Source organism: Rana temporaria, chromosome 5 (genome assembly GCF_905171775.1).
Source record: "Rana temporaria chromosome 5, aRanTem1.1, whole genome shotgun sequence".
Taxonomy (NCBI): domain Eukaryota; kingdom Metazoa; phylum Chordata; class Amphibia; order Anura; family Ranidae; genus Rana; species Rana temporaria.
Window position 1 is genome coordinate 5,470,258 of NC_053493.1, and position 22,640 is coordinate 5,492,897.

At 47.1% G+C, this 22,640-nt stretch overlaps 1 protein-coding gene across 1 annotated transcript in view; it reads right to left on the minus strand.

The window, feature by feature from the left end:
• Positions 1-22,640, minus strand: part of LOC120939756 (NACHT, LRR and PYD domains-containing protein 12-like) — a 429,782-nt gene that overhangs the window by 65,244 nt on the left and 341,898 nt on the right. Inside the window, exon 12 of the mRNA XM_040352091.1 lies at positions 14,737-14,797. Coding sequence (XP_040208025.1) covers positions 14,737-14,797 — 61 coding nt within the window. The remainder of the gene's footprint in view (positions 1-14,736; positions 14,798-22,640) is intronic.

Genomic DNA, 22,640 nt, shown 5'->3' on the forward strand with positions numbered 1-22,640 from the left:
AGTATTTCAACCATGTCCATATTGTCGATTGAGTTAGTATAACGTTTTTTTCCAACTGACAACTCATTACACAAATAAAATCAAGCAAAAAACAATAACCAATAACATGTACCAGACAAATGTGTAAAAAACGAATACACACGATCGTTTTTCAGGTTATAAAAAACTACGTTTTTCAGGCTCTAGAAAAAACAACGTTTTTTTCAACTTCATTATTTAAAACGACCTTGCCTACATACGATCGTGAAAGAAAAAATGCTCTAGCAAACACGGTGACGTACAACACGTACGACGGCACTATAAAGGGGAAGTTCCATTCGGATGATGCCACCCTTTGGGCTGCTTTAGCCGATTTCGTGTTAGTAAAAGACGATTCGCGCTTTTCTGTCTGTTACAGCGTGATGAATGTGCTATCTCCATTACGAACAGTAGTTTTACCAGAACCAGCGCTCCCATCTCATAACTTGCTTCTGAGAATGCGCAGATTTTTCACGTTGTTAAAGCGCACACAACCATTTTTTACAACCCGAAAAACAACGTTTAAACCGTCGTGAAAAAATAGAGCATGTTCGAAAAAAAATGTGTCCGTTTTTTCAGAACCCGAAAAATGCTCTGAAGCCCACACACGATCGTTTTAAATGACATTTTTTTAAAACCGTAGTTTTTTACAACCTGAAAAACGATCGTGTGTACGCAGCATTAAAATTCCACTATCTGTCACTTGGGTAATTCGCTATCCATAAACCCCAACAAGGTTTGAAATTGGGTAAATTATGGTTCCTAACAGCAAAGTTCCATTCATACACATACTGTTGTTTAACTCTGGATATGACTTCAGAAACATTAGGGGCATCCAAGGATTTCCATTTGGTAGTAATAGTTAATTTTGCTGCTATCAAAAAGTGTGTAACCACAGGTCTAAAGATTTTGGGTACCAAGTGTATTCCTATGTTCAATAAAGCCAACTGTGGAGACGGTACAGTGGAAAGGAAATAGCCGCTCCAGGTGGGAACCCAGACGAACATCCACCGTTGCAGACAACTCAGGTGCAGGCAATGCACTTAGCAAAGCAGGAATAAAAATTGTCTCTGGACAGCCATACACTAAACAAATTGTAGCCTTTATTGAAAGAAGGACAGCCCTACAAGTCACAGCAAAGTAAGATAAAACCCAACTGCTGACACGTTTCGCACTAACACTAGTGCTCAGTCATAGCTAAATAAATCATAGCTTCAATAAAGCCAACTGTGGAGACGGTACACTCGAATCACTGATAGGGAATCGCTGGCTGAAAAGATCCATACCGGGATGATGCCTGTAGGTGCAGGCATCCTTCTGGTACAACTACTGAAATCTGAGGACATCCATGGACGCCCTACGGGCAGAAAGTAGTAAATAAAACAATGTAATATATATTTGTGAGCAATTTGGAATGACATGTTTTATTCAAGTGTAAATGTCATTAAATATGTGGCTTATGTATTGTTTGGGCTCAATTCACTAAAACTAAAATATCTCACCAAAAATAGCTTATGTTGTATTTTCCAAAAAGTTTATCAATTTAATAAAAAAAAAACACTATTAAAATACCACATGTGGGATTTCTTTAATTGGTGTGTTATTTTAGTATACAAATATGCACTGTTTCTTACACTAATAGTTGGTTAAGGAGCCTGTACCCGCTGCGTCCTTAACAATTAGTTGGTCATCCAGCCATCGCTGGAGTCCTGGCTGACAGCAGAATGTAAACAAAAGCCCAGACAGTTTAAAAAAAATAAAATGTGTGGGGGTCCCCTTAGCAATCCATACCAGGCCCCAGTGGCGTCACTAGGGTTGGTGTCACCTGGTGCGGTAAAATATGGTGTCACCCCCCCCCCAATAACATTTTTCAAATATTTTTTACCCTACTGTTTGCTCTCTGTTCTCCTTTCTTCCCCTTTTCTCTCTCCCTATCCATCTTTCTTGTTCGTTCTATCCCTTCTTCTTTCTCTCCATCTTTCTTTGTCCCCTCCCCCACCTCTTTCTCCAGAACCGGAATTCACATCTCAGGAGCCTATAGGCTAGGGGCGTACCTAGAGCATTTGGCACCCGGGGCGGATCCAATATCTGGCACCCCCCCACGTTAAAATGTAAAAACACCCCACTGTGCCCCCTGCATACCTCTGTATCCTTCAATATCTTTTTGTTACTACTGTGTACCCCTCTCCACAACTGCACCTCTGGACCACTTTACATTGCACAGCACCCTGCACCTCTGGACCACTTTACATTGCACAGCACCCTGCACCTCTGGACCACTTTATATTACACAGCACCCTGCATCACTGGACCCCTTTACATTACACAGCCCCCTGCATCACTGGACCCCTTTACATTACACAGCACCCTGCATCACTGGACCCCTTTACATTACACAGCCCCCTGCACCTTTGGACCACTTTACATTACACAGAACCCTGCATCACTGGACCACTTTACATTACACAGCCCCCTGCATCACTGGAGCCCTTTACATTACACAGCCCCCTGCATCACTGGACCCCTTTAAAATTACACAGCACCCTGCACCTCTGGACCCTTTTACATTACACAGCACCCTGCACCTTTGGGCCCCTTTACATTACACAGCCCCCTGCATCACTGGACCCCTTTAAAATTACACAGCACCCTGCATCACTGGACCCCTTTACATCTCAAAGCCCCCTTCACCTCTGGACCCTTTTACATTACACAGCACCCTGCATCACTGCACCCCTTTTACATTACACACCCCCTGCACCTTTGGACCGCTGCATGTTACACAGACCCCCTGCACCTCTGGACCGCTGCATGTTACACAGACCCCCTTCAGTGCAGACACCCCCTCAGTGCAGACACCCCCCTTAGTGCAACCCCCCCTCAGTGCAAATCCCCCCCCTCAGTGCAACCCCCCAGTGCAAACCCCCCCTTAGTGAAAACCCCCTTAGTGCAAACACCCCCTTAGTACAACCCCCCCCCTCAGTGCAAACACCCCCCCCCCCTTCAATGAAATCCCCCCAGGTGCAAACACCCCCCTTCCCATTCAGTACCTCAGATCATCGCAGGCAGCGCCACGGCACATGGACAGAAGCTCCCCACGGACCCTCCCCCTCTGTATACACAAACAGAGAGGAGGGGGCTGTGCCTGTGTGCCGACTGCCGAGCACCGCTAACAGCCCGTGGCTGTGAGGGGGATGGATGGTGCTGCGGTGTCACCCCGCAACCCCCCTCCTCTTGTACCGCGGCTCTTGGCACTAGCCCCCCCCCACATGTTTTTTTTTTAAATCGGGATGGTGTCACCCGGGTGCGGACCGCACCCCCCTAGCAACGCCTCTGCCAGGCCCTTTGGGTTTGAAAGGGCATTTTTTTTAAAACACATTGGTCTTTTCCCAGCGAGAACTTCCAACACAAAGTCTTGCCACCTGTAGCATTCTATAAGCACACTCAATATCTAGGTCATAGGTCTTCAAACTATGGCCCCCCCAGTTGGTCATTAACTACAATTCCCATCATGCCTCGTCATGTCTGTGAATGTCAGAGTTTTACAATGCCTCATAGGATGTGTAGTTCCGCAAAAGCTGGAGGGCCGTAGTTTGAGGATCCCTGATCTAGATTCTCCTTCAGAGACTCCTCATGTGCAGTACACACACAGTAGTCACCATACAAAGGTCATATTGAACACGCCCACTTAACCGTTTTACCGTAGCCAACTGCACAACCTCCAGTCTACATTGTCAGTCCCTGCATTATGTGAGAACGGTAGGAAAAGTTTAAACAGGACCTTCCTTCCTTCTTTACAGAAAATACAGTATGTAATACGCTATAACTTAGCACACTTACCCCATGTCCCTGTTGCTTTTCTTTCTTATTGTGCCCTTTTCAGGCTGCCTCTGTGCAGCCTGTGTCCCTGCTCTCAAGCCACCATTTTGAAAATGTATGCCCCCCCCTCCATGGCTTGTAATATTGTTAACCACTTAAGCCCCGGACCAATATGCTGCCTAAAGACCCAAGGGGTTTTTACAGTTCGGGACTGCGTCGCTTTAACAGACAATTGCGCGGTCGTGCGACGTGGCTCCCAAACAAAATTGGCGTCCCTTTTTCCCCACAAATAGAGCTTTATTTTGGTGGTATTTGCTCACCTCTGCGGTTTTTAGTTTTTGCGCTATAAACAAAAATAGAGCGACAATTTTGAAAAAAATGCAATATTTTTTACTTTTTGCTATAATAAATATCCCCCAAAAACATATATAAAAATTTGTTTTCCTCAGTTTAGGCCGATACGTATTCTTCTACCTATTTTTGGTAAAAAAAAATCGCAATAATCGTTTATCGGTTGGTTTGCGCAAAATGTATAGCGTTTACAAAATAGGGGATAGTTTTATTGCATTTTTATTTTTTTTACTACTAATGGCGGCGATCAGCGATTTTTTTCGTGACTGCGACATTATGGCGGACACTTCGGAAAATGTTGACACATTTTTGGGACCATTGTCATTTTCACAGCAAAAAATGCATTTAAATTGCATTCTTTATTGTGAAAATGACAGTTGCAGTTTGGGAGTTAAACACAGGGGGCGCTGTAACATTTAGGGTTCACTTTGTGTGTGTTTACAACTGTAGGGGGGTGTGGCTGTAGGAATGACATCATCGATCGAGTCTCCCCTATAAAAGGGATCACTCGATCGATGCGCCGCCATAGTGAAGCACGGGGAAGCCGTGTTTACATACGGCTCTCCCCGTTCTTCAGCTCCGGGGAGCGATCGCGACGGGGCGGCTATAAACGAATAGCCGCGCCGTCATCCCGGATCGCTCCCCGAGGCTTACCGACCGCCGCATGTACCGGGGGGGGTCCCGATCGGACCCCCGACCCACGTCAAGCAGAGGACGTACAGGTACGTGCATGTGCCTGTCCGTGCCATTCTGTGGACGTATATTTACATGAGGCGGTCCTTAAGTGGTTATACTGCACATGCAGGCTACGCCACTTGTGCCATCAGGGGAATATGGAGGTGGGCGCAAAAAAGACAAGTTGTCAACATAAAAAAACAAATGATTTCACATCAGCATGCATGCCAATGTGAATTTTAGCATCTTAATTTTAGATAAAATAACTTACAGAATTGACAAGACCCCTCACATGTGGGCCCAATTAGCAATTTTTCCTCCCCCGGTGTCATGTGACTCGTTAGTGTTACAAGGTCTCAGGTGTGAATGGAGAGCAGGTGTGTCATCCCAGAAGGAAGCCTCTTCTAAAGATGATGCACAAGAAAGACCGCAAACAGTTTCCTGAAGACAAGCAGACTAAGGACATGGATTACTGGAACCGTGTCCTGTGGTCGGATGAGACCATGATAAACTTATTTGGTTCAGATGGTGACAAGCATGTGTGGCGGTAACCAGGTGAGGAGTACAAAGACTCCCACAAGCATGGTGGTGGGAGTGTCATGGTCTAGGGCCGAATGAGTGCTGCCGGCACTGGGGAGTTACAGTTCATTGAGGGATCCATGAATGCCAACATGTACTGTGACATACTGAAGCAGAGCATGATCCCCTCCCTTCAGAGACTGGGCCGCAGGGCAGTATTCCAACATGATAACCACCCCAAACACACCTCCAAGACCACCACTGCCTTGCTAAAGAAGCTGAGGGTAAAGGTGATGGACTGGCCATGTCTCCAGATCTAAACCCTATTGAGCAACTGTGGGGTGTCCTCAAAGAAAGTGGAGGAGCGCAAGGTCTCCAACATCCACCAGCTCAGTGATGTCGTCATGGAGGAGGGGGAAGAGGACTCCAGTGGCAACCTGTGAAGCTCTGGTGACCTCCATGTCCAAGAGGGTTAAGGCAGTGCTGGAAAATAATGGTGGTCACACAAAATATTGACACGTTGGGTCCAATTTGGACATTTTCAGGGGTGTACTCACTTTTGTTGCCAGTGGTTTAGACATTAAGTGGTTATAAACCCCCCCCCCCCCCCAAAAAGAAAGACAAAGGCATAATGAGCTAGTATGAATAGCATACTAGCTCATTATGCATTACTTACCTTAGATCGAAGCCCCCGAAGCCGTCCTCGTCTTCCCCCCCGGCCGCAGACATCTCTCTCGGAGGTTTCTTCCGGGTATCGCTGCTCAGGCGCTGTGATTGGCCGGAGCGGCGATGACGTCACTCCGCGCATGCCGCGTGGGAGCTGTCGAAGCCAGCATTATTCATTCAGAAAACCGGCATTCTCAGTGCGCCTGCGCCGTTGTCTAAGGCGCCTGCGCCTTAGACAACGGTGCCTTCTTTTTGCCAAATATCTCCTAAACCGTGTAGGTTTAGGAGATATTGCAAACACTTACAGGTAGGTCTTAATCTAGGCTTACCTGTAGGTGAAAGTTGTAATGGAGGGTTTGCTTCCATTTTAATGGCTGTGTGTTGTTATTTTGAGGCGACAGCAAATTTACACTGTTATACAAGATGTTTGCGAGATACTGTATGTACTTTAAAGCGGAGGTCCACACAAAAAGTGAACCTCCGCTTTTTGGAACCCTCCCCACCTCCGGTGCCAGATTTGGCACCTTTTAGGGCGGAGGGGGGTGCAGATACCTGTATAATACAGGTATTTGCACCCACTTCCGGGCATAGACTCCCACGAGAGTCACGCCCCCCTTCCTGTCACCCCGCCCCCCGCTGTCTTCTGGGAAACACACAGTTTCCAGAACACAGCGGGGACCAGTGAGGAAGCGTGACTTGCGATTGCGCAGTAGGGAACCGGGCAGTGAAGCTTCCGGATTCCCTCACCGAGGATGGCGGTGGGGGCAGCTGAGAGACAAGCGATTGCCCGTCTTCTGCAGCCGATATCGTGGGCGCGCTGGACAGGTAAGTTCCATTTATTAAAAGTCAGCAGCTGCAGTATTTGTAGCTGCTGGCTTTTAATTTTTTTTTTTTTTTTTTTTTAGGTGGACCTCCGCTTTAATGCGAGTTATACATTTTTTAATAAACTGCCCACTAGATATCACATCCCTTTTATACTGGGTTTACACACACAGACGCAGGAGCGGTGGGGAAAATCGCATGTGATTCTTTGGTGTGCGATTTGCACCCATTAATTTTGTATTGACGCAACACACTCTTTATCAGCGATAAAAATAAAAAAAAAGGGTATCAGTGCAACCCTGGACCACTGTCATACCCTCCACACTCCTCTCCTGTACATACTGCTCACTGTCAAACCCTCCACACTCCTCTCCTGTACATACCGCCCACTGTCATACCCTCCACACTTTTCTCCTATACAGTAGGTGTTTGTGATATTGTGTTTTTAGCACGACAGCATCGCGCTGATTCTCGGCGACATGGTGCCGAGATCTCGCACTCACTGGAATAGTGACAGCACATCCCAGCAAGCGCGTCATAGAAGCGACGGGAGATCCGACTTGGATTCCCGCCAATTCTACACGTGTGCGGCGTTTGTTATGAATCCTGAGGGGGAAGTCCCCGCCGGATTTTAAATAAAAATCCGGCATGGGTTCCCCCCTCAGGAGCATACCGGGCCCTTAGGTCTGTTATGGGTTGTAAGGAGAGCCCCCCTACGCCGAAAAAACGGCGTAGGGGGTCCCCCTACAATCCATACCAGACCCGTATCCAAAGCACGCTACCCGGCCAGTCAGGAAAGGAGTGGGGACGAGCGAGCGCCCCCCCCCTCCTGAGCCGTACCAGGCTGCATGCCCTCAACATGGGGGGGTTGGGTGCTCTGGGGCAGGGGGGCGCACTGCGGCCCCCCCACCCCAGAGCACCCTGTCCCCATGTTGATGAGGACAGGGCCCCTTCCCGACAACCCTGGCCGTTGGTTGTCGGGGTATGCGGGCGGGAGGCTTATCGGAATCTGGGAGCCCCCTTTAATAAGGGGGCCCCCAGATACCGGCCCCCCACCTTAAGTGAATGGATATGGGGTACATCGTACCCCTACCCATTCACCTGGAGGAAAAGTGGTAAAAACACAAATAAAAAACACAGGGTATTAAAATATTTTATTAGTCTGCTCCGGAGGCTCCCCCTGTCTTCTTTAGCTCTTTTACCAGGGGGAGCTTCTTCTTCCGATTTCCGGGGGTCTTCTCCTGCTCTCCGGGGTCTTCACCGCTCTTCTGGGACGTCTTCTCCGCTCCGGGGGGGTCTTCTTCTATGTTCGCCGCTCTCCGCTGTTGACTCGGCGCACCCCGGTTCTTCCTCCCGCTGTCCGGTGCCTTCTCCTTCTTCCGCTGTTCTGTGACGTCTTCTCCTCTTCTTCCGCTGTTGTGTGACGACTTCTACTTCTCCCTTCAGGCCGCTGTGCTGTGACGTCTTCTCTTCTCCCGATGTTGACACGCCGGCTCTTCTCGCTGAAATGGCAGGTGCGCTGCTTTCATCGGACCTATATAGGCCTCACAGTCCCATCATGCTCTGTACCTACCCATGTGATACCTACCCACGTGGGTAGGTATCACATGGGTAGGTACAGAGCATGATGGGACTGTGATGCCTATATAGGTCCGATGCAAGGCGCGCATCCGTCATTTCAGCGAGAAGAGCCGGCGTGTCAACATCTGGAGAAGTGAAGAAGATGACGTCACAGCCCGGAAGAAGAAGAACACGTCACAGCACGGAAGAAGAAGATAGACGTTCAGAGCTGAAGGAGAAGGCACCGGACAGCTGGAGGAAGAACCGGGGTGCGCCGAGTCAACAGCGGAGAGCGGCGAACATAGAAGGAGACCCCCGGAGAGTTGAGAAGACCCCCCGGAGAGCGGAGAAGACCCGGTCGGGATAGCGGAAGAAGAAGCCCCCCCGCCGAAGACGCCGGAGGAAACCCGCCGGGGGTGGGGGCTTTTTTAAAAGCGACCCCCCCCGGTGGTGGAAGAGAACCAGACGGCGGCCCCCACCCACTCGAAGACGTCAAAGAAGAAGCCCCCCCTGGTAAACAGAGCTAATAAAGAAGACAGGGGGGGCCTCCGGAGCAGAAAAATAAATTATTTTAAAAACCCTTGTGTGGTGTGTTTATTAACATTGACATTTTTCCTACAGGTGAATGGTTAGGGGTACGATGTACCCCATATCCATTCACTTAGGGTGGGGGGCCGGTATCTGGGGGCCCCCTTATTAAAGGGGGCGCCCAGATTCCGATAAGCCTCCCGCATACCCCGACAACCAACGGCCAGGGTTGTCGGGAAGGGGCCCTGTCCTCATCAACATGGGGACAGGGTGCTCTGAGGTGGGGGGGGCCGCAGTGCGCCCCCCTGCCCCAGAGCACCCAACCCCCCCATGTTGAGGGCATGCAGCCTGGTACGGCTCAGGAGGGGGCGCTTGCTCGTCCCCACTCCCTTCCTGGCCGGCCGGGTAGCGTGCTTTGGATACGGGTCTGGTATGGATTGTAGGGGGACCCCCTACGCCGTTTTTTCGGCGTAGGGGGGCTCTCCTTACAACCCATAACAGACCTAAGGGCCCGGTATGCTCCTGAGGGGGGAACCCATGCCGGATTTTTATTTAAAATCCGGCGGGGACTTCCCCCTCAGGATTCATAACAAACGCCGCACACGTGTAGAATTGGCGGGAATCCAAGTCGGATCTCCCGTCGCTTCTATGACGGCTCTGTCTCCATCGCGGCAAGCCAGCTCGGCGCTGGCTCCCGCGATGGGGCTCGTAGGTGCTCAATCTCGCCGAGAAAGAGAGCGAGATTGACACAATATCGGGTTCACCTACTGTACATGGTGCCCACCATCATACCCTCTGCACTGCTCTCCTGTACATACTGCTCACTGTCATACCCTCCACACTCTTCTCCTATACATACTGCCCACTGTCATACCCTCCATGCTCCTCTCCTGTACATACTGCTCACTGTCATACCTTCCACTCTTCCTTTCATGCACATACTTCACACTTTGTTATCATCGTTTCTTACATTCTTAACCTTTCCCATTGGGGAACAAGTACACTTTTGCTAATTAATATGTTTCACTGTTTTGCAATGTACTGTAGGTATACAACCTCCTCACTCAAAAAATAAAAGAAAAATATATATAAAAAAAATACAATCATTCAAGTGTTTAATGTTCTGAAGCCAGAGTTTCAACATTTATTATGTTGCATTACAATTAGCATTTTTTGTTTACAGAAAAACATGAAACGGTCACACTATCAATAGCATAGTTGTCACCATGATAGGAAGTGAAGGGAAATCTCTGCAAAGGGGACAGTAATAAAAACATCAGGGGGGGGCAACAATAACCTTTCTGCAGTATTGACAGTTTGAGTATGTAGTTAAACCTTTCATCTTTCCTATATTACTCTACTCAGCCAACGATGGTGGATCGAGCACCCAGGAGCTTTATGCGTTATATGGTGTAACGGAACCCCAAATGGGACAGGGGTTAAAGTAATTTAGGATATTCCATTCCCGAACCCAAGACAGCTATCGACACTCCACAGTCAGGCAAACGAACCCCAATAATGAGACACACGGTTCTGTTTGAGGTTCCACACGAATAGACCCTTTATTGAGAAAATCAGGCTCTTATATACAGTTAGGATCCTGCAGTCCAAATGAACAATGACACAACTGCACCCACATCATCATACAATGGTTCCTAACGAGCCTCCAATACACATCTTTTAGTAGACAGACATTCTGACTCCGACTCTTGATCTAATTTACATGAGCTAATTAACTACAGCTGATGTCTCAGGCACATGACCTTTAGACTGTCTGTTAACTTGCAATACACACATTATATCAGGGCACCAATTCTGCCCAGTTTCGTAGAACTGCACAATCGCGGTATTGGAGCGTGCACAGGCTCGCTCCTCTTCCGGCCAATCAGAGCCCTGAGCGGGCTATTTAAACTGCCCTCTTCCTCCTGTCTGGTTGCTGGCTTGTCACAGCGTTTGAGTGTACTTCCTGATTGAGTATCTACTTCCTTGTTCCTGATTACCTGACCTTTGGCTCTGAATCCCGGATTGCTGCTTTCTCCTGACCTTGACCTTGGACTGCTGCTCTCACCTGCCCTTGACCTTTGGCTTTGAACCTCAGACTATTCTGCTGTGATTTATCTTCTGCCTGCTTCCTGTTCCAAGTTCCCGGACTTCCAGGACTATCCCGGTGTGCATCCCAGCTGCCTTCAGTAGACTGCTTCCTGATCGGCCCCTGTTCCACTCATCTGGCCTCCACCTTCCTGTCGGTACCGGTGCCTCCTGGTGCGTCTTCCCCCCTCTTCCTCACTCCAGGGGGCGGACCGCGCCGGGTCGCAAAGGGAGCCGCCCTCAGCATCTTGGCCTTGGTAAGTGTACTCCTGTTAACCCGTGATAGATTACCATTAATAGACCTTCACACAATACAGGGTCAATTAGCACAACACAATGGAAGATCCTTAGAAGCCTTCCTAGATTCATTTACATCACAGTAGAAGACTTAATTACCACAGCAAGCTTTATAGTACACAACAGCCAACACACAATATATATATATCGCATTAAATGTGACTAGCACAGACCATAGTGGGGTTATCATTCACCCTGTGCCCCTATTAGAGACACAAGGTGATCTACACATAAAAGGGCATCGGGGAGCTTCTGGGTCCCACTGGCCCTTCCGTTACATCTCTCCCCTTTCGGCAGAAGACCAACACAGGAGGAGACCCCAGACGGATTGACTCAGAAGTTAATCCATAGTTCCATTCCTCTAATGCCTGGACAACCCATCAGCATTGCCATTTTGCTTACCGGGTCAGTAGCTGATGTTGAAGTTGTAAGGTTGCAGGGTGAATAATGGAATTCAGTTCTGGAACAGTCACTTGCTTTGCTCTTTGTTGCTGATGCTCTTGGGAGAGATAAGGCACAACCTGGATGCAAATCCCATTTAACCTTTTGGACAATTTCAGCCTGTTTGTGCATTTCAATGTTCAAGCCACGGGACATCTCATAATACATGACGTAGTGACGTTGCATCTCCGATTTCTCACTGGCCAACTGTGATATTGTGCCTGATCTAAAAGGTACAGGTCAGGGAAGATAGTCTTACCCGGGTCTCAGCAGCAAGCGGATTGGTTCCAGCAGCACAGGAAGTCACTGGGTTGGCTTCAGCGGGGCACATCAGGGCGTAAGCAGAAACCAGGGGGGCCAAATCATTCCCCTGTAGTACATCCGCTGGCAAATCCTTCATCACCCCCACATTCACGTGTCCCGAACCAACCCCCCTAATCCAGGTGAACACGGGCAATGGGTAGTCGGAAGACGGTGCCTCCCGCTACTCTTACGGCTGCAGTGTCTCCGGTGTGCTGGCTCTCTGGGATAAGGTCCTTCTGTAGTAGGGTCATGTTGGCGCCAGTATCACGTAGGCCATTTGGCTACCTTTCCATTGACCCAGACAGTCTGCCTGTGTTGCTGCCTGTTGTCCTGGTTAGCTGCTTGTATTGGATCTGCCTCATGCAGGACGCCCCAATGTTCTTCCTCCTCAACGCAGTGGGCTGCAGGCATGGATGTGTGGGGGTTTCCCCTTACTGGCTCTCTCAATGACTGTGACTGCCTGGGTGGATTCAAACGGACAGTCTAGCTTTTTGTGCCCTAGCTGTTAACACCCAAAACACTTGATGGGTTGTGAGTAGCCCTGGGAGTTGAACCTAGGCTGCTGAGGATAAGTGGCCGCTGGAGGTGGTGCTGTAGGGCGGTACGACTGGGATTGGTAGGCAATAGCCGGAGGGGGTGCCGCTGATCGATAATCCACCCGAGCGGTTGTCTTGACCACAGAGTTATTCAGTTTGCGGGCGTCTGTGTATTCGTCTGCCAGGCGAGCTGCTTCAGGCAAGGAGAAAGGTTTTCGGTTCCGGACCCACTCTCTGACTTCCAGGGACAGTTTGTCAAAGAAGTGCTCCAGCAGGAACACCTGCAGCACCTCTTCCCCAGATTCTGCTTGGCATCCATCGACCCAGTGGGATGCAGTGCGGTGTAGGCGGCATGCCCACTCAGTATACGAGTCTCCAGCCTGCTTGCTTGTCTCTCGGAACCGCCTCTGGTGTGACGGCATACCTGGCCAAAAGTGCTTTTTTTACCAGCCTTCTTTTTTTACAATTCTTTTACCAGTCCATAGTTCAAAATATCCTCGTCTGGGATGGCCCTGAACGCTTCACTGGCCCGGCCAGACAATTTCCCAGACAAAATGGTAACCCATTCCTCTGTGGGCACCCGGTGTAGGGCACATTGCTGTTCAAAATCTGCAAGGTACCCATCAATCTCCCCTTCAGTTTCAATAAAAATCTTAAAAGCAGCAAAATGCATCTTTCTCATTTGTTGGTGCTGCTGTAGAACCTCTTTGCTGTAGACAATTTGCGTCCACAGCCGCTATAACTCGGTCTATGATCTCCGGTGGAGGGTTAGGACCATAGTGTGCCAGTCTTAGTTTAACAGCCCGATCAAAACTTGCCTCCTTGGGTGTCCTGTCTGTTAAGCTGGGCCTTTCCGGTATGTTGGGTCTTTCAGCTCCATCCATTTCAAATTGTTCATTGATAATGTCCCTCTTCTTACGGGTGTTGGTCACTCTGCCCCGGGTTCTCCAGTAAGTCCTTGAGGGAAGAGAGCTTTAGCCGTTCCTACTGTGCCTCCATTGTCCCATGTCTTCTTGTAGCTGTTCTTCTGGCGGTGGGAATCATACCACTGCTTGCCACCAATTGTAACGGAACCCCAAATGGGACAGGGGTTAAAGCCACTTAAGATAATTCATTCCCGACCCCAAGACAGCTATCGATACTCCACAGTCAGGCAAAAGAAACCCAATAACGAGACACACGGCTCTATTTGAGGTTCCACACGAATAGACCCTTTATTGAGAAAATCAGGCTCTTATATACAGTTAGGATCCTGCAGTCCAAATGAACAAATGACACAGTTTCACCCACATCATCATACAATGGTTCCTAAAGAGCCTCCAATACACATCTTTTAGTAGACAGACATTCTGACTCTTGATCTAATTTACATGAGCTAATCAACTACAGATGATGTCTCAGACACATGAATGAATGATTTGTATAGCACAACTCATGCGAACTGAATCGCCTCTGGGCGCTTTTTCCAGCCAGAGTCTGCTTGGCTGGTGCGATCATTTTACCCCGTAGGATCGTGACACACAGTCATACACACAGATATACATATATATACTGGGCCAATTTGGACAAGATCAAATTTTACCTACCAGCATGTCTTTGGAGTGTGGGAGGAAACCGGAGTACCCGGAGGAAACCCACGCATGCACAGGGAGAACATGCAAACTCCAGGCAGATGGTGTCGTGGTCGGGATTCGAACCAGCGACCCTTTTGCTGCTAGGCGAAAGTGCTACTCACTGCACCACAGTGCATGACCTTTAGACGGTCTGTTAACTTGCAATACACACATTACCATCAATAGACCTTCACACAATACAGGGTCAATTAGCACAACACAATGAAAGATCCTTAGAAGCCATCCTAGATTCATTTACATCACAGTAGCAGACTTAATTACCACAGCAAGCTTTATAGTACACAACAGCCAACACACAATATATACAATATATATACACCGCATTAAATGTGACTAGCACAGACCATAGTGGGGTTCTCATTCACCCTGTACCCCTATTAGAGACACAGGGTGATCTACACATAAGAGGCATCGGGGAGATTCTGGGTCCCACGGGCCCTTCCGTTACATATGGGTAGTAGCAACGTAGTTAAACCTACCTCTGCTGAGGGAGCATACTCCAACAAAGCTCTGCCTTGATGTAGCTGAACACAATTTTGGCTTGAAAAACATAAAAAAAAAAAAAATTAAGACCAAAGTTCAGTAATGACATTCAACATAGACTATTGAAAAATTACTAAAAGTTAAAGCGGTATTAAACCCAAAAGAACACATTATATTGCAGCTTACTAATTCTTAGATGTGATGGCTGCATTAGTTTTCTTTTTTTTTAGGCTTTCCTTCTTCTAATTTCATATGAAATATGATGTATAGTTAAAATAAAAAAAATAAAAAAAAGCCAAAAGAAAACTAATACAACAATCATATCTAATGATTTGTGTTTCAAAAGGAATGACCAGATTTTAAAACCTTATATCTGTGAAACCACGCACTGCCAATGAATGAAACTTGTACTACTTCAACCGGCGCGTCCTAGAATTTCAAATGACGGCTGCTAGATACCACTACTAGCGTCCAAATAGATGCCAACCTCAGTCGTTAACAAGATGGCGTCTATGCAACAGGAGGCCTTTTGTGTTCTCCAATTTAACAAGAGTGAGCGTGTAATAATGGTGCAGCGTGCGTTTCCATAGTGTTTTGGGATTGATCCACCAGTAGCAAAGAACCTTCGTTGCTGGCATAAACAATTTGTAGAACTGAAAAGTGTTTATCTAAGGGGAAGAGTCCAGGGTGACCATGCACTTCAGAAATGTGCAATGAATTAAAGAGGCTTTTCAGTGAAGATTGCACAAGTCTGCTCGTCATGGTAGCCAAGAACTTGCGATCCCTCATACAACTGCTTGGCGTGTGTTAAGACAAAGTTTGCTTCTGAGGCCATACCGATTGCAACTGGTGCAAGCTTTGTGTAAGCGACAGAAGAAAACATTTAGATTTCTTTCATAAAAGCAACGTTTCATCCAACACTTTAGACACGTCGGGGACAAGTTCAGCTATCGTCTTGATGTATCGTCTTTCTCACCGCACCTTCAGTGTCGATTACAACTCCACTTACTCCTCCCCAACTCCTCTTACCGTTGGGGTCCCCCAAGGTTCTGTCTTTGGACCTCTACTATTCTTTATTTACACATCTTCCCTTGGTCAGCCGATGGCCTCCCATGGCTTCCACTACCATTTATATGCCGATGACACCCAAATCTATCTCTATCCCTCAGCTCACCCCATCAGTCTCCTCACACATCACTGATTCACTAACAGACATATCAGCCTGGATATCACACCACTTCCTCAAACAGAATCCATCTAAAACCAAGCTCATAATATTTCCTCCCCCACGTGCCCCTTCGCCTGACTTCTCTGTCAAGATTAATGGCACAACCATTAGTCCGTCACCACATGCCAGGGTGCTGTGGGTAACCATAGACTCTGAACTGTCCTTTCATGCCCACATCCAAGCCCTGTCCTTTCATGCCCACATCCAAGCCCTGTCCAAATCTTGCCACCTCAACCTCCGTAGCATCTCTAGAATATGCCCCTTTTTAACCAAAGACACCACCAAGCTTCTAATTCACTCCCGGGTTATCTCTTGCCTCAACTACTGCAACTCCCTCCTCATTGGATTACCTTTACATAGACTAGCCCACCTTCAGTCCATCATACCGCTGCAAGACCCTTCCACCTTATCAACCGTTCAGTATCCTCCACCCCTTTCGGTCAGTCCCAGCACTGGCTTCCACTCCACCAATGAATACAATTTAAAGTACTAACAATCATTTACAAAGCCATCCACTATTCTTCCCCCAGCTACATCAGAAACCTAGTCTCAAAATACCAACCAAGCCGCTCTCTTCGGTCCTTCCAAGACCTCCTGCTCTCTAGTTCCCTTGTCACCTCCTCCCATGTTCGCCTACAATATTTCTCCAGAGCTTCTCCCATACATTGGAACTCCCTACCCTAATCTGTCTGACTGTCCCCTAATCTATTCATCTTTAGACGATCCCTGAAAACCCTTCTCTTTAACCACTTAAGGACCGGCCCTATTTTTCAGACTCAGTGTTTACAAGTTAAAATCTTTTTTGCTAGAAAATTACTTAGAACAAATAAATATATATATATAATGTTTAGGAGTTCTAACACCCTAAAGAATAAAATGGCGGTTGTTGAAATACTTTGTCACATCGTATTTAAAAAATGTTTTAATAAAAAAATAAGACAACAGTAAAGTTAGCCCATTTTTTTATATTGTGAAAGATAATGTTACGGCGAGTAAATTGATATCCAACATGTCACACTTCAGAAATCTCCATAGACAACGTTTAAAAATGTCTACAGGTTGCATGTTTTTAGTTACAGAGGAGGTCAAGTGCTAGAATTATTGCTCTCGCTCTTCCGATCGCAGCGATACCTCACATGTGTGTTTTGAACACCGCTTTTATATGCGGGCGCGACTTGTGTATGTGATCGCTTCTGCGCGTGAGCTCGGCGGCACAAGGTGCTTAAAAAAAAAAAAAAAAAAAAAATACAGGCTTTCTGTACTTACTGTAAAATCCTTTTCTCTGAGTTCATGGACAGACACAGCTTTATTCTTGATAAAGTGGGTATTGGCCTTCATTCAGGAGTGACTAACACTTTCTACAAGTTTCTGCTCAAACACATCACAATCTCTACAGTACCGCCCAGGGGGCGGTCCCTCTGGGTATGACCCCTCTCTCTGCATCTTGCCGACCAGTTCGTCAAAAATGAAAGTGGGGTGTATTTCCACGCCAAGTGTAATAAGTAAAAATAATTAGTTCACTGTGTGAAGTAAAATGAACTATTTATGGTGACAAGCAGCTCCTCTGAAACAAAATATATGATTATATATTGTGCAATTGGATAAAAAATGTGGAAGAGGGCGCTAATGTGAATAAGGCCTAGCAATTAGGACACCCTCACTAAGAGGATCCCAAATGACAGGTAGAATTAATAAATTGAATAAATTAAACACTCAAATAGATAAGAATCCAACATTGACTATATCTCTAACTAGAGATGTGCTGGTGAGTTCACAAAAATACCAAAAACAGTGAAATAATTAGATGCAACAAACTAATATCTCAAATAAAAATAATATATAAAGTGAAAACAATTTGTGCAAAGAATTGTTGTGTGTCTCTTGATTGACACAACGCATAAACACAGTCCATATGAGATCGCCTTCACAGGATCATGCAATCAATCCTAGTGATACTGCAGCCACCACCATCTATTGAGACTTCACCCGATGTGCTCTTGACAGGGAATGCGCTTACCAGATTAAGTGGACCCCTTTACTAAAAAAGTAGGTCTGCAAAGCTGAACAGGTATAAGTGCCTGTACACTATTCACCACACGTTCAGACTGCCACGATAATTGAACCAATGGTATCCCAGAAATCCATCCACAAAAAACAAAAGAGAGCTATAGTGCATTATCGCTTTAATAAAACATCATAAGATAACAAGCTGATTGGCCCCTTACTTGTGCCGGGTAGGCACCTACACAAGTAAGGGGCCAATCAGCTTGTTATCTTATGATGTTTTATTAAAGCGATAATGCACTATAGCTCTCTTTTGTTTTATGTGGATGGATTTCTGGGATACCATTGGTTCAATTATCGTGGCAGTCTGAACGTGTGGTGAATAGTGTACAGGCACTTATACCTGTTCAGCTTTGCAGACCTACTTTTTCAGTAAAGGGGTCCACTTAATCTGGTAAGCGCATTCCCTGTCAAGAGCACATCGGGTGAAGTCTCAATAGATGGTGGTGGCTGCAGTATCACTAGGATTGATTGAAGTATCCTGTGAAGGCGATCTCATATGGACTGTGTTTATGCGTTGTGTCAATCAAGAGACACACAACAATCCTTTGCACAAATTGTTTTCACTTTATATATTATTTTTATTTGAGATATTAGTTTGTTGCATCGAATTATTTCACTGTTTTTGGTATTTTTGTGAACTCACCAGCACATCTCTAGTTAGAGATATAGTCAATGTTGGATTCTTATTTATTTGAGCGTTTAATTTATTCAATTTATTAATTTCACCCTGTCATTTGGGATCCTCTTAGTGAGGGTGTCCTAATTGCTAGGCCTTATTCACATTAGCGCCCTCTTCCACATTTTTTATCCAGTTCGTCAAAAAGCAGTACAAACTTAAAAAAGAAGGGGTGGGTGTCCTGTTCGTCCATGAACTCAGAGAAAAGGATTTTACAGTGATTACAAAAATCCGATTTTCTTTCGTTCATGGACGGACACAGCTTTATTCTTGACAAAGTGGGACGTCCCAAAGCAGTTTAAAAAAAGGAGGGGTAGGGACAGCATTAAAACAAACTTTACCGTAAAACAAAACAGCTCCTCAACTGAGAAGTTGCAACTCTAAACAGCCGCCTGCAAAACTTTGCGGCCGAAAGAAGCATCCAAAGATGCACTCACAGCAACCTTGTAAAATTTAGCGAAAGTACAATATGGGGACGAGAGTGGTGGTGGCGTTGGACACGGCCAAAGCCTTCGATTCTGTCGAATGGCCATACCTGTGGGAATGCTTGAGGTGTTTTGGATTTGGACCAAATTTCATTAAATGGGTGCAGCTTCTATACCAGACCCCTTAGGCCAGAATTTTTGTCAATGGCTGGCTTTCGGACCAGATCTCTCTAGAGAGGGGTACGAGGCAGGGTTGCCCCCTGTCCCCACTACTGTATGCCCTGGCAGCGGAACCCCTGGCCATTGCCATACGGACGTGCCCGGAGGTGACCGGACTTAGAAAAGGTGACACTTGGGAAAAGATAGGTTTGTACGCTGATGATACGGTTCTCTACTTGGCGGACCAGGGCCCTTCACTGGCGGCGGCACTAAATATCATAGAGGAAATAGGCAGATTCTCAGGGCTCAAAATAAACTGGGACAAATCTAAAATCCTCCCACTAGATCAGTTCCCTCCGTCGAAGACTCAATCAGAGTTGCCATTACAAAGGGTGGCAGAGGTCAAATATCTTGGAGTAATGGTCACTGGAAATCTACAAGACTATGTCTCCCTTAATATAGACCCCCTATTTGCGATCATCAAATCTAGAACCCAGGCTTGGGCGAGGCTACCTTTGGGGGTTATGGGAAGAATTAATTTAGTAAAGATGATCTTGCTACCCAAAATCCTATACATGATTTGGCACGCCCCCTTGTATATCCCATTGAAGGTATTCAAACAGATGGAGGCGATACTAAACTCTTTTGTATGGGGGTCGGCAGGCACAAGTTAGCATGGCAGGTACTTAAGAATCCCACGATGGAAGGGGGTTGTTCCCTCCCAGACATTCAAGATTACTATGTGGCGGCCCAATTATCCCATCTGTACCACTATAACAAAGCTGAGTCGAAAAGATATGGGTCACTGGTTTGTAATAAACCGGGAAGCGTGTTCCACACTCCTTGCCAGGCAGTATTCAGGAGAGGACAGGGAGGATGTAAAATGCCACAATTTGGAGCAGGAATGCTAATACACCTCCAAAAAATATGGGACATAGCCCTTAAAAAACAAAACAGATCACATACCCACTCGCACACGCCACTATGGGTTAATGGAGGCATGTCAGAACTGACCTCAGTACCAGATCCCCAGGTATGGGCCTCGTATGGGGTGTTGTACCTGTCCCAGATCTTAACAGAAAGTGGAGTCAAGCCATTCTCAGTGGTAAGAAGGGAGTTCTCCCTCCCGCAACAATTCTTATTCAGATATTTACAGCTCAGGCACGCACTTAGAAAACAAATGGCACTAGTGGCAGTGGACTTGAGTATCCCAACGGTGCTGGATGTCATCTTCGGAGCCGACTCGACCAAACTCATTTCCAATTTATATTATTCTATTAGACAACGTAGGGTAAGCAAGATAGTTCAGGCAGCGAGAATACAGTGGGAGCAGGACGTAGGCCCAATCGAGGCCGAGGACTGGGGGGAGATTCTGGAGGGCGTGAAGACCGCATCCCCCAAGCTTTCAGACAGATTGACACAACTATATATAGTTCACCAGGCATACCTGACGCCACTGAGACTGACAAAGTTCCAACCCACTAGAAGCCCGCTTTGCCCCATGTGTTTATTGACGGAGGGCACCTTTTACCATTTGCTGTGGCACTGCTCGGACATGCAGGCATATTGGTTACAGGTGACGCAATTCTTGCATGACAACATGGGATCGCCTGTGGGTTTGGACCCTAAACTGTGCTTACTGGGTCTGATACCAGATGTAGAGGTTGACAAGTACCAGACCATTTTTATACTAGAGTCACTCTTTATAGCAAGAAAAGTGGTAGCGAAGGCATGGCTACGAGCGACGGCTCCGTCGCTACGAGACTGGAAGAAGGAAATAAATGCTGTACTGCCTTATAGGAAACTGATATATATGCACATGGGCCGCCCACAAAAATTCTCAAATGTATGGGACCGGTGGCTGGAAGATGGAGAAACGTGTACTGTGTAAATCACAAGGGAAAAGGGGGAGGCGGCGGGAGGAGGGCAGGAGAAAGACATCTGAATCATATGAACAAGATGATTGTAATAAAGTCGTATGAACCTATCTGGAATGTAATGCCAATATGGACAGCCTTGAACACATAAGTAGTAAAACTGAAGGAAATGTAACTTCTGAAATGTATAACCTGTACACCTTGAACACATCTCAATAAACTTGATTTTTCTGGTTAAAAAAAAAAAATTAGCGAAAGTGTGAATGGACGACCAAGTCGCCGCCGTACACACCTGGGAAACAGTGGCTTGATGTCGGAAAGCCCAAGAGGCGCCTATTGCCCTGGTCGATTGTGCCACGACTGGAAAGGGGGACGCCCGACCCTTTATGGCGCAAGCCTGAATCACGATCTGTCAGATCCACCTCGAGATGGTGGCCGATGAGACCGCCAGGCCCTTCTTGGGACCAGCCACCGAAACCAACAGTGAGTCTGACCTCCGAAACGGAGCAGTAACAGACAAGTATACTCTCAGAGCTCGGACAATGTCCAATGAATGCAACGTCGACTCCTTAGGATTTGACGGACGAGGGCACAAGGATGGAAGTACAATGTCCTCATTGAGATGAAAAGCCGAAACGACCTTGGGCAGAAAAGGCGGCTGCGAACGCAGCACCACCTTATCCTTGTGGAAGATTGGATAAGAAGCCTTGCATGACAAGGCTGCCAGCTCAGAAACCCATCTAACTGACATAACAGCCACCGAAAAGACCACTTTCTGAGAAAGTGTCAACAAGGGAATTTTCCTAATGTTTTCAAACAGTGGTTTCTGAAGCACCGAGAGGACCAGATTCAAGTCCCACGGAGGTAGTGGAGGACGGACCGGAGGGCCAACATGCCGAACCCCCTGCACAATTGTACTCACCAGAGAGTGAGGGGGTCTTGGAAAAAAAAACAGCCAGGGCAGATATCTGCCCCTTAAATCGTACTTAAGGCAAGCTTTTGGTCCACCCCCCGCTGTAAGAACAGCAGGACTCTGGAAACCGAATAAGTACGCGGATTCCACCTCATTTCCTCACAAATGGATATGTAGGCCTTCCAAGTGCGATGGTAAATCTTTCTAGAGGATAACTTTCGAGCCCTCTTCATGGAAGAAATCACTAAATCCGACAGGCCCCGGTCTCTTAGCACCTGGCTTTCAATAGCCAGGTGCGAAGTATGGGACCTTGCGACAGCAGGTCCTTTTTCAGCGATAGACACCAAGGGACGTCTGCTACTAGACGCACTAGGTCGGCGTATCAAGGACGCCAAGGCCAATCCGGAGCAATTAGGATCATTGGAATCCCCTCTGCGAAGCAGATGAGGGAGGAGCTCCAGGGGAGGGAAGGCATAGATTACTGACTCCATGGTGCCACCAACGCATACGTGGAGCCTGATCGCCCGGAGTTCCAGGACATTGATCGGTAAGTGG